We start from the raw sequence: 13,134 nt of genomic DNA on the forward strand, positions 1-13,134 counted from the left end.
TGACAAATAGCCACAACAGAAAAGCATAATTAACTCATGGCTTCAACTTCCAATTTAATCTAGAGAATTTTGTTCAGGTTTATAGTAAAATATTTTATGATGTGCAGTTGTGTCAAAATCCAAGAAAATCAAGTCTCTTTTCTAATATAACTCTATTTGCATTTTAGTTTCATTCTTCCTAGCAAAGGTAGAAGATGGTTTTTGGTTCACTCGAAAGTGGGGGTTTCACCATCTTAATCTTTCATTTCTAATAATCATGGTTTTCCAAGATGAAATACAGGACAAGAAGGAGGACAAATTATGTCACCCTGATATTTAAATGTATAAATTCATAGTAGGTTAGATATGAAAGAGACTTTAGAGACTATCGATTCCAACTCTCTTCTTTTATATACTGGGAAATTAAGGTCTATAAAGATGGGCCTTGTCCAAAGTCACAGCAAGTAAGTAAGAAATAGGCCACTAGCCAAGTTATGAGTATTAATTCTTCTCCACTCAGCCTCAGCAGTACTCTGGAAAAAGTTAGAAGCACTACAAAAATGTAAGAAGATTATATAAGGATTGTTATTTCCTTCATGTCAGAGCAGTCATTTCATCCCTATTTTAGAAATAGCCCCCAAATCAAATCTATGTATACTGAACATAAAGACAATGGTAACAATGGACATGGTAGAATGGACATGAATTTATGCTGTGACTCAAGCTACAAGTTATGTCAGCAGAGAAGTGAGGAAGCAAGACAATAAGCTTGTTGTTCCTGAGTAAGCCAGAAAGCTTAGAGCATAGGCTTTGGTTTTGTTTTGTTTTTTTTAGGTTTTTGCAAGGCAAATGGGGTTAAGTGGCTTGCCCAAGGCCACATGGCTAGGTAATTATTAAGTGTCTGAGACCGGATTTGAACCCAGGTACTCCTGACTCCAAGGCTGGTGCTTTATCCACTACGCCACCCAGCCGCCCCCAGAGCATAGGCTTTTAGTAGCCTTTCTAGTCTCAACTGATTTTTCTGTTCATCTATCCTTTTGTGAGTCTGAGATGTTGTCTTTCAAGACAGAGAGTGCACTGGATACAAGAGAGGCCACCTAAACCCATGATTCAGTTGTCAAGTATCTCAGTGTCAGTAATGGCAGCATGTTCTGGGCAGTTCTTACCTTTTGTGCCAGGGGGCTGCAGGTTGTCTCCTGTCAGGGAGCACCAGCCCACAGGAAAGATGTCCCTGGAGTCATAGCGACACCAGTAGTCGAAGGCACCTCGCCACCCATCAAATGTGACAAGGACCTCAGAACCTCGGACTTCCCCAATGGTGGCTGGGCAGATGAAATGAGGATTCTTTCTATCCACAGCTTCTAGTTTCATGCCCAACTTAAAGAAGTTATGAGAGGGAGATGGTGGTTCCTAAATGAGCAAAGAAAATATAGTCACAGAAAGGGAAACAACAGCTATATAAGTCAAGTAACTTGTATCTACCTCACCTAGTAGTTCACAGGCGATTCTTGTGTGAGACTTATAACATCCATTAAATCTAAAAGTCTAAGCCCAGCTAGCAGTTTATCTCATCACATGTCAGGTTCCAATGTTTACCTGGCAGTAAGCTAGTAGAGGGTTTCTCCATAGGGTCTATAACAGCAATAACATGTTGTATGTGCAAATCTCAAGAATTTCCAAATTTTTCAGAGCTATTATTTCATCTGGTTGCCCCAAAAGCATTATGAGGTAGATAGGGCACAGGATTATTATTCTAATTTTTTGAATAAGATTAAAATCCAGTGAAGTAAAGCGATCTCCTCAAGATCAAAGCATAAGTTAATGGCAGAGTGTCCGAGTCATCTTCCTTCACCCTACCACGATCACCCTACTAAGCAAAAAGCTTTAGTGACTCATCACTGCCTTCCAAATAAAGAATAAGGCATCTTGACAAAGACTCAGGCATCTTGAACAATATTGTTCTAACCTGTGCCCAGCTTTATCTCATACCACGGTCCTCAATGTACACTATGTTTCAGATTGCTCTCTGGTATTACCCTCTCCAGTTTCCCTGTCTTTGGATCAGTTTTCCCTTCCCTGCCCCTGCTCTCACTGTCCTCCTCTCCACCTGGCTTCAAAGCCTAACTCAAAAATCACCTCTTCATTTTTAACTCTCTCTCAGTCTGCAAATGGGATGATTCTCTCCTTCCCTCAAGCTGCACAGAATACTTTGTGTTTGAACCTCTCCTTTGTAAAACTTAACTTGCTTTTTCTTGTATACCACAGTGCTTTGTGGAAACTCTCACATAGTAAGTAATTACTCAATATTTGTTAAATTGAGTCCAGAAATCCTAACTAGTCCATTTAAAGTCTAATATCACCATTTCAAAAAAAGTTGCCACTAGTCAAAGTATCATGAGGCTGTATGTATATTGTACAGGATGCACACATCAGATCCAGAGAATCTTAGGATACTGCAGACACCCAACTAAGTAGCCTAAAGCTGGGGTTCATACCTTATGGAAAATCCGAACAGGAGCCATCTCTGCTCCATTTAGAGTCTTCAAGAGGAACATAGGCCAGGAGGAGGCATTCAGTCGAAATCCTGAAGCAACAGAAAAGAAAAAGGATAAAATAAAGAATCATGTGAGAGAGTATATGTTATCATATCCTTTCTAGTGAGTCTTACTAGTCATGACAAGTATATTATTTCCAAGCTACTGATTCTCTTTCCAAGCTAAAGAGTCTAAACAATCAATTGCTACTCCATTTTATTATTCCCATTCAAATCTTGGAACTTTTTTACTCACAAAATCCTGGAGAGGCTGTACAGAGATATCAAGTAGTGCCAAACTAGACAGTATTCTGAGAAAAATAATATTCCAATCATTCAGGCTGATGCCCAAGAAATACTGGCTTCTTAAACTAATAGAGTAGATACTCTAACATAAATTTCTCTTTGATTTACCTTAGGAAATAACATAAGTCTGGCTCTGTTAAGTTCTTTCCTGGTGTTCAGTGTTTTTGTTCTGGAAACTAAGAATCAAATAATCATAAAAGAGCTGAAGGGGGCCTTGAATCAACTGATTTAATCTATTCCTTTTGTCAGTGAGGAAACTGAGGCCCAGAGAGGTTATATGACCGTAGTCCCATGGTGGAAAGACTTGATTAAATTACTGAGGCAAGGTGATTTTTCTTTTGATCCTAGTCCTACATAGAACTCTCTTCTTACTCTCTCATTTCTGGCACTTTCCAAAAGTTTCTCAGATCTTCTCTCTGTCCTTATCCACCTTGGGAGAGTAATTGTCCCCAAATTTCTGAGGACTAGAGACAAGCACAAATAGAACTTCAGGAAGAGAAAAGCATTAAGAACAGGTACTTTGAACTGAAGTTAGTAATAAATATAAATCAAGGTGGGGGTGTGTGTGAAGGTAGAAGAGAAGAATTAAGGAGAGAAAGTTATGGCAACTTTCTAAATGTTTTAAACCCCAAGTCATGCTTCTTGATCTCCAGAGAGATTTTCTAGTACCTATAACCTACTTTTTTCTCTCCCTCAGGGCTTGGGTCTTGAGCTACTTACTCTTTTATCCACGATTCATTCACTTGTGTTTTATTTATTCTACATCTTCTGCATAATGGAAAACAGGCTCCCAACTTTTCCATCTCCCATCCTATTCCCTAAATACAGAGATAGGCCATTTCTGGTTTTCTATTGCTAATAACTATAGAGATGGAGATAAAGATAACAAACATGGGAAAGTTATAGTTATAAGAAAACTTTAGAAGCCTCTGATGTTAGTCAATACCAACATATATTCAAATGCACATGGAGCCAGTTCTGCTTTTTCATAATTCCTTTTTTATTCTTTCATTGACTCATCTTGGTTCACCTTAGGAGTCAGCCCAGTCCATACCTTCTGGGTCTCTTGGTACTGATGCCTTTGACCTTTATTTACTGTCTTTGATTAGAGAGAAGAATAGAGTCTAGGTCTTTTCTATATTTCTCTCTCTTATAATGGGACTACAACTTTAAATGGCCACTTGGTCCTATAAAATCTCAAATATACTTAGTTCTAGCTCAAGAGAAATACCACTGTTTGGTTAGTCAAGTCAGAATCAAAGAATATCTGGATTTCCTCTGTAGAAAATGATGGGAGGGGGCAACTAGATGGTGCATTGCATAGAGCACTGGCCCTGGAGTCAGGAGGACCTGAGTTCAAATCCAGCCTCAGACACTTAATAATTACCTAGCTGCAATCTTAGGCAAGTCACTTCACCCCACTATCTTGTTAAAAAAGAAAAGAAAATGATGGGAGAATTGATATCTTCGACATCATTCAGAAAATAAGAAACTGGTTGAAGTGGCAGAAATCTTGGGTGAAAGTGACTGTGTTGCTTTAGAATCCATGGCAACCAAGCAAGAAAACATTGAATGTTATAACCTAGATTTTAGGGGATCAAATTTCAAAAAGTTCATGAACAAAAGTAGGTCATCTCAAGTCGTTCTCTTTCAAATCAGAGAAGAGATCCTAAAATGAAGGTTTTTTTGTTGTTATAGTCAGTTTCCCCTAAACTTGGGATAATCAACCCAATCATTAAACTCTTTCTGTTTTTGCTACTGAGTCCAAGCCATGGCCAGCCAATTTCTCAAAGGGATTTCTTTTTTCTTTTTTAACAATGACAGCAGTGACAGGCAAGCCAATTTCTCAAAGTGATTTCTTTTTTCTTTTTTTAACAATGATAGCAGTGACAGCTTAAACACATTTCCATCACTCCCCTTATTTATGACCATAAAGAATCTTTTTGGGGTGGCTAGGTGGCGCAGTGGATAGAGCACCAGCCCTGGAGTCAGGAGTACCTGAGTTCAAATCCGGTCTCAGACACTATTAAGTGTCTGTGTGGCCTTGGGCAAGCCACTTAACCCCATTTGCCTTGCAAAAACCTTAAAAAAACAAAACAAAGAATCTTCTTGGAATTTAGGCCTCTACTATTTGTGAGAACCTGATGTAAGTATGTGAGGATATAGGTTTTGTGGCCCCATTGCTTCCTGGTAAAAGAGATACCAAATGCCCTCACAACCCTCCTGAAGATACTGTATCTCTGCCTTATTTCCATATTCACAAGGACATTCCTGGGAGCAACAGTTGCTGGGATGGGTGTCAGGGAGGACCAGATGGTAGACTGTTTTACTGAAACAGAATTACAAGGGCAAAGCTAGTATTCTTCTGCCACCAGAGTCTTCATGAACATTACAATAACTTGTAGATAAGTCAAATGGCTGTTCCTTAAGTTTTGTCTATGAAAAAGAGAATTCCTATGATACAAACAATCTGCTTGAAATAAGTATTGAAAACTATGCATATGTAGGACAAAGGGAGGAAACTGTTCAAGAAGCAGATAGATTAAAGATTTAAGAATAGAAAGAGTTTGCAACCAACATCAATCATAAACAACATCCTAGAAAGTATGTCATAGAGAACTGGAAAGGGAAAAATCTATGAAAAAGATGAGGATTTGGGTGGCTAGGTGGCGCAGTGGATAGAGCACCGGCCTTGGAGTCAGGAGTACCTGGGTTCAAATCCGACCTCAGACACTTAATAATTACCTAGCCGTGTGGCCTTGGGCAAGCCACTTAACCCCACTGCCTTGAAAAATCTAAAAAAAAAAAAAAGATAAGGATTCTTCAGTCTAAAAAGTCAAATGTCGATAAGGGATGTGATCTGATTCTATAAAATCAAGATTGGTATACAGAAGATGAATGAGGTTCAAATTCCAACATCCTAAGATAAGGGAACCTCCTTTGAAACATTAACAAATTAAATTTAGGATAAATAAGAAGATATGCTACTTGGCATAGTGGATAACAACATTTATAGAATTTATCGTCCAGAGTTAGTAAGAATAGAGAATAAATACATTTAGAAAAAGTTAAACAATTTCAAGAATAAGATTCCTAAGATTACTAGAGAAGGGGAAATATAACTAATTTTCAAGACTGATATCAGGTGGCTAGGTGGCATAGTGGATAAAGCACTGGCCTTGGAGTCAGGAGTACCTGGGTTCAAATCCGGTCTCAGACACTTAATAATTACCTAGCTGTGTGGCCTTGGGCAAACCACTTAACCCCGTTTGCCTCGCAAAAAACCTAAAGAAAAAAAAAAAAGACTGATATCAGATAACTAGGCCCTTCAATTGAACATCTCTTGGACCTACTGTTGTTAAGAGAGTATACAGTAGAGAATCTGGATAGGGAAAAGGCTATGAAAAAAGATGAGCATTCTTCAGTCTACAAAGACAAAAGACAACAAGGAATATGATCTGATTCTATAAAATCAAGACTGGTAAATATAAGGTGAATGAGGCTCAAATTCCAATATTCTAAGATAAGGGAACTTCCTTTGAAACATTAACAAATTAGGGGCGGCTAGGTGGCGCAGTGGATAAAGCACCGGCCCTGGAGTCAGGAGTACCTGGGTTCAGATCTGGTCTCAGACACTTAATAATTACCTAGTTGTGTGGCCTTGGGCAAGCCACTTAACCCCATTTGCCTTACAAAAAAAAAAATAAGAAACATTAACAAATTAAATTTAGGATAAATAAGAAGATATGCTACTTGACATAGTGGATAATAACATTTATAGAACTTATTGCCCAGAGTTAGTAAGAATAGAGAATAAATACATTCAGATAAAATTAAAGAATTTCAAGAATAAGATAAGATTATTAAGAGAAGGGAACATAAACCTAATTTTCAAGACTGATATCAGATAACTAGGCCCTTCCATGGAATATCTCTTGGATCCACTGTTGTTAAGAGAGCTCTGGTCTGTAGGGGTAAGGTTCCTGACCTGGTATGGTAATTCTTATATTCTAGTGGTATAGATGAGCTCAGACATCTAGGTTCTAGGTAAAAAGTTCTTCTCATATTTGAATTTGTTTTTAAAAATATTTTAACATATAACAATATAATTGATTGCTTTTGTAATCTGGGTTTTACAAAATCTAAACACAGGTCTTCCTGACTCTAAGTCTATTTGTGTGCCACCTAGTTGCCCAGAAGGGTTCCATTAAAGAAAAAGGTTAAGAACTTTTACTCTGGACCATGAACTTTTTAACCTAACTTCAGAACTAATAAAAGGCAATAGGAAGACCTGCTACCAGATGCAGACTACATAAGTTGTTTGACACAATTAGCAAGTTGCATCTCCCACCTTACTATTGTTTTTTAGGGAGCACAGGAACCACATATTGGCAGGAGAAGTTCAATCAAATTGGAGCAATCATCTCTCACCATTAAACAAGAGCCTCTGGTGAAAGGAGGACCACTTTAATTAAACAATATTGAATCTGCATGTGAGAGCAACAGGGATCTCCTCAAATCTCATCATGCTTTGCCAGGGGCCTCAAGAATGGTGGGAGGATTCCATCTGACTTCTTTCCACCCTGCCATCTTTAAAACCTGTCATCTTTAAAAAATTTTCAGGTTCAACATGAAATGGAGAGTGACCCAGTGCCTTTGAATTAATAGGGTAGAGCTATCATTTTATCATACTTGGTGCCCTCATGTGGCAGGTATTAGAACAACATTTGTACAAGGGAATCACTGTGTGTAATTAACCCATGTTTTCCATAGCCCTTGTCATAGAAATTTTCAAATATTTTTGGAATTGTGGCATCCTATCACTGTTTGATTTTGTAACACTTCTGTCCCTATTAGAGAGGGACAGAGACAGAAAGACAGAGAGAAAGAGACAGGCAGACAGACAGAGAATACGTGTTAGTTCAGCAAAGTAGATGCTCAACTGGGTTAAACTAAAATGGATATATATATATATATATATATATATATATAGCTAGATTCAAGTTAGTGTAAATTACAAATGCTGTGAATTGATAGTATTATTCAAATTCACACTAATTGACATTGCAACTAGTTCAGTATAATAATGCAGTTTGAGTCCAAATAATGGAATCACATCATAGAATTTGTTGTTCACACTAACCAAGATCTAGATATAATGGAATATATCACTATATCATAAAAAATTATAACAATAAAGAAATCAGAAAAGCATAGGCAGTCTTACATAAACAGAAAAAAGCTGAAGTAAGTAGAAGCAGGAAAATAACATTTGATAATGACAATGTAATTAGGAAAAACAATAAAGGAAACAAAATTATAAATAAGATCAAATATAGACTCTGAAAAGATTTTTAAAAACGTAATTCCCTCCTTATTTGCAATATTGGGATTTATGGGTATAAAAATATTGTACATACTGGAGGTCATGCTTGAAATACTGCTTAGTTTTGATAAATTAATTAATTTCCTCTCTTAGAGGCAGCTAAGTAGAATTGTGGATAAAATTCTGAGAGTTCAGATACTTAACTAGTTGTGCCTGCTAGGAAAATCATTTATCTCCTGTCTGCCTCTTTTCTTCACTGTAAAATTAGAATAATAATAGCAGCTACCTCCCAGAGTTGTTTTTTTGGTTTGGTTTTTTTTTGTTTTTAAGTTTTTGCAAGGCAAATGGGGTTAAATGGCTTGCCCAAATTTGAGGCCAGATTTGAACTCAGGTATTCCTGACTCTAGGGCCAGTGCTCCAACCACTGCACCACCTAGCCATGCCCCCCCCCCCCCCAGCTATTTTAAGTAAGGATCAAATAAGATAATATTTGTAAAGCATTAAGCACAATGTCTAGCAAAAAGTAGACACTTAATAAATGCTTATTTCTTTCCTATCTTTTTATTCTTTATAAGATATGTTCACAGGGCAGGAGAGAGGGATAGGATATATCGAGAAATTAAGAAAATGTAAAAAAATAAGATATCAATAAAATATTTTTCAAATATTAAAGTGAGTTGAGATTAACTTGGTTATGAGATTTTGTGGAAGAATTTCACAAGCAACCCTAACATAATTAGAAATCTTTCAGTGTTACAAAGCCAGGACTGAGAATTAAAAGGAGAAAATACAGAATATAAAAAGCAATTAGGTACTGCTCATGTAACACAGAGGGTAAATTCCCTGGTGTTCCCAACTCTGTTGTACTTTTTTTTCCTTCTGTAACCGGTTCTCCCTATCTCATCCAGGTTGGAAGTGCAACAGTCACTCATGACTGATCTCACTACTAGTCAAACTGGATGCTTCAAACTGCTCCCATTCCTTTTTTTGCTTGTTTTTTTCTTTTTTTAAATAAATAATTTTTTCAATTAAACGTATAGATAATTTTCATACAGTTTTCTCCCTCCCATTCTTCCCTCCTCTCATCTTAGAACAGAAAATAATTTAATATAGGTTATATCTATCTATATCTATATACATATATACATACATACATACATAAATACATACAAATAGACACACAATCATGTTACACATATTTATATATTGGTCATACTGTGAAAAAAGAATCAGAAAGGGGAAAAATCACAAAAAGTGAAAAGCAAAAAACAAAATTAAAAAAGGTGAAGATGAACTGCTCCAATTCCAATCCAGGCCTGTTCACCCCTCTCAGGCAGCCTGGTGGCCCTTTGATCTTTAGCCCTGTGCTCACTGTGTTTGTGCCAGACCTAGTGCTTGGCTTTAACTCATTCTGAGCTCAAGCAATATACCAGCCTCAGTTTCACCAACAGCAGGGATGACAGGCCTCTGCCACCATATCTGGATTCTCTTTTTTATTGAAGGGTGCCCTGGGAGCTTTCAGGTCTCCTGGGATAAGTAATAGGAATGCCATAAAAGAGCTCAAAGTAACTTACTGAATGCTAAGTTCTGGGCTGGCAAACTTTCACTCAGGATCATGGAAAGTTTACTGAATGTCTCTCCAGAAATTTTTCCTCTACTAGAAGAAATATTCACTAATTCAGTAGTAATTCAGACCAAAATAACAAATAGGAGTGAATATAGAAAAAATCAGCATTCAGAAATAGAAACTTATCAACAAGGATCCACATCTCACCTGACTACAAACTGAAAAGGAAGGAGTTCTCCTTAGAAAGAGAAAGCCTTTGGTCCCACATAAATTCCATGGGTTGCTAAGGAGGTACAGGAATGAGGCTCTCCAGAAAGACCACATCCTTTTCCTTTGGGTAGCTCCTGAGGAGTAAGGGCCCCTCCTTTTAAACTAGATTCAGAATAAAAATGTGCTTGTTTCACCTTCAATTACACTCAAGGGAAAGATCTATCAGGATCTTTGGGCTTTGCTGTCCTAGAACCTTCAGTGCTGCTGGCAGTCATCACTCACCCAGGGGAGGTTGAAGCATCCCTCCATTCTTCTCACAATTACCAATTGGCTGGATTTCAGCTGAGTCAACTAGCCTCCAGAAGTCATTCTTATTATCACTGCCATCCAGGCGTAATCGGAGTCGAGCACCTGTTAGACCAACCACTGTTGCAATGCAGGTAGAGGTGGTATTTCTTGGGTCCTGAGCTTCCAACTTCATGCTGATCTTGAACTCATTGCTTGGGGGAGTGTAGGACTGAGGAGAATAAAGCAAGGGGACAATGCAGAGAAATACATAAAGTCTGAAATCCTAAAATCAACTAGTCTGAGTCTTGGGTTGATCACATGCAACACTGAGAAGTGGCCTGAATTTCTACTCCATTTTAGATCATTATCAATATGTAATTTCCTGGAAAAGATAGATGTGATAGGGAAGGAATTCCTGTCCCCTAGGGCATCAAAGACGATTTTTTATTAGAAAACAAAGAAAGGTCCTAGTGGACTGATGGATTCCCATCTGGCTTAGCAAACTCAAATGTATCTTGTCTATTACCCACTCACAACCCACACACATTCTTATAATATTTTCTGGAACCAGTACAGTAATCTCCAATATTGCCCCTAATCTCCTCTGGAGATTTAGCCTGCTCTCTCCCCAATTATAGATAAATTTTCAGAAGCTGTTAGTTTTTTTCATCTGAAATCAACTTAAATATTGATTTGTTCTTTGGTCTTTTGAATATAAAATTCTGGCCTCAATAAAATATGCTGATGTCAAAGCTAAATGATAACAATAGGAGAGAAGAGCAGATGCTACCCAGAAGAAAGAGCTTTTACTCTTTACCAAGCATCAATCCACCATCATCCATCCTGGTCAACTCTTTCCTCTCCCCAGGACATGATCAGCATCATGTGCATAACTGATAGAGCACTAGGGGTATTGTGTAGCATGTTAACTTTCAATGGTTTTGATGACCTCTTCAAGGAACTGAGAATGACCTGCCCTGCACCCATGGCCTGCCTACCCTTGGGAGTCAACTTTTTAACTCAAGACTGAAAGTGAAGTGGATGATGTATAAAGGGGAAATGTTGTTCTTTAATTATTTCTGATATTAGAGAATGTGGTCAGTCCCATTTTATCCTGTTTAAAAAGAAAAGACAGAATACTGCCCAAGCCTAGTAATATACGAAACTATAGGAGCCTAGAGGGGATAGTGGTGCCATCCTTTGGGCCAGAATTGATATCTGAGTGACTGTGAGGAATGTCTACTTCTGAAATTCAGGTGATTTTCTTTTTTTTTTTTTTTGGAAATTTTATTTATTTAAGACAATGGGGTTAAGTGACTTGCCCAAGGTCACGCAGCTAGGTAATTCTTGTGTCTGAGGCTGGATTTAAACTCAGGTCCTGACTCCAGGGTCAGTACTCTTCTCCACTGTGCCACCTAGCTGCCCCAAGATTCAGGTGACTTTGAATATATTTTCCTACAAGATCAGTTTGTCTTCTGGTATTCTTTTGAGAAGTCAAAGGTGACAGAATCCTATCTTCTGTTTATTTAAGAATCGAGTAAAATTCCCCTACCCAATGTTCACATTGTGAAATCAATTACCTGCTTGAAGCAATGGGCAGGCGCTGGGATGGAACATGTTTCTTTTAGGTATTTATCCCAGGTGAAATGACCTGCAGAGGAAACAGAAATTTCTAGTATACTTAACACTCAAAATAACAATCCTCAATTTCTTATTAGTGGTATGGTATTCTCCTGCATACTCATACTAATCAAATGCTTCCAAAAAGACCTGGAAGTGATTTATATTTAACATTCAGTCTTCTGCACAGAGGCTACTTTCATTTCCAGTCACAGGAATCATATTCCTCTGGTTAGACAACATTCAGCCAAGGAATTGAGAAATGAAACTTCTGTACTCAAAGTAGGATGGAATGCAGTGGCCGGAGAGTACCATTCTAAGGCAATGACTTTCTTGGTGTGGTTTGGCAATCATCCAAGTACTCTAAGTCATCTCCAAAAAAGCCCAAATGTAAGGATCAGGTATACTAGTGTTTAGACAAAGTTTCCACCAACACAGTTTAGAGAAAAGAGAAGAGACAGGACTTGTCTATGTTGAGTGACTTAACTATTATAAATGCACGAATCATAGTCTAAGCATTCAACAGCTCCTGCACTACTGGCAGTGCACTGCAGACCTAGATGAGAAGTGTGGCAATGAAATAGCACAATGGCAAGTCTGGACTCAAGCAAAAGCAGCTTTAGGAAGGCACAGGAGAGAAGGACCCAAGGGAAGGGGAGTGGTAACTTGGAAAAGCCTGGAGGAAGCAGAACAAACATGATGCTCTTTGGCCTCAGTCTTTTTTGCTTTCCCCTTCAGAAGCCTATAGAATTTTACAACTCTGAGGCCTAAAATGACAAGGACTTAAAAATATACAGAGAATTAGGTAGAAAATGCTAGTTACAGGGGAATTTGTCTGGGTATCTCTGGCCTTACTGAAGTTGTTCATGGTCCCAAATTTAAGATCAGTCTCAGATATAACTTGAAGTCTTAGTGGTAACACTTCTTCCTCATTGGAAGTTCTGTACTTCCCATCCCCAAATACCCATAGAGAGCTGATCCTACTAGAGGAGACAGATGTAGGTTCAGGATACCTCTAAAAAACGAAACCAAGACTATGGTGAAGCATAATCTCCTGAAGTTTCCTTTGAAGCCGATCGGTAATGGCTCCCTTTGAGTCAAGCAAAACACTAGATGCTAGGAATAAAAATGAGTCACTGGATGATGCAATCTAAATCATTCCAAAGATGATGCCAAGACTTTAACACACTATTGACTTTATAGCTTTGCCTTGAACACTGGTCCCTTACCCACTATTTTCAACCAAGCCAAATGGACCTGGACAGGAATCACAGAATAAATCCTAAACCATTTCATGAATTGGTC

General features: G+C 38.1%; 1 protein-coding gene across 13 annotated transcripts in view; it reads right to left on the reverse strand.

Annotated features, from left to right (window-relative positions):
• The window catches only part of SCMH1 (Scm polycomb group protein homolog 1), a 156,500-nt gene that overhangs the window by 67,088 nt on the left and 76,278 nt on the right, over positions 1 to 13,134 (reverse strand). For all 13 annotated transcript variants that reach the window (XM_074217760.1, XM_074217759.1, XM_074217758.1 and 10 more), the window contains 4 exons: positions 11,790 to 11,860; positions 10,204 to 10,438; positions 2,475 to 2,563; positions 1,146 to 1,389 (listed from right to left, as the gene is read on the reverse strand). In XM_074217760.1, coding sequence (XP_074073861.1) covers positions 1,146 to 1,389; positions 2,475 to 2,563; positions 10,204 to 10,438; positions 11,790 to 11,860 — 639 coding nt within the window. The remainder of the gene's footprint in view (positions 1 to 1,145; positions 1,390 to 2,474; positions 2,564 to 10,203; positions 10,439 to 11,789; positions 11,861 to 13,134) is intronic.

Source organism: Macrotis lagotis, chromosome 1 (assembly GCF_037893015.1).
Source record: "Macrotis lagotis isolate mMagLag1 chromosome 1, bilby.v1.9.chrom.fasta, whole genome shotgun sequence".
Lineage (NCBI taxonomy): Eukaryota > Metazoa > Chordata > Mammalia > Peramelemorphia > Peramelidae > Macrotis > Macrotis lagotis.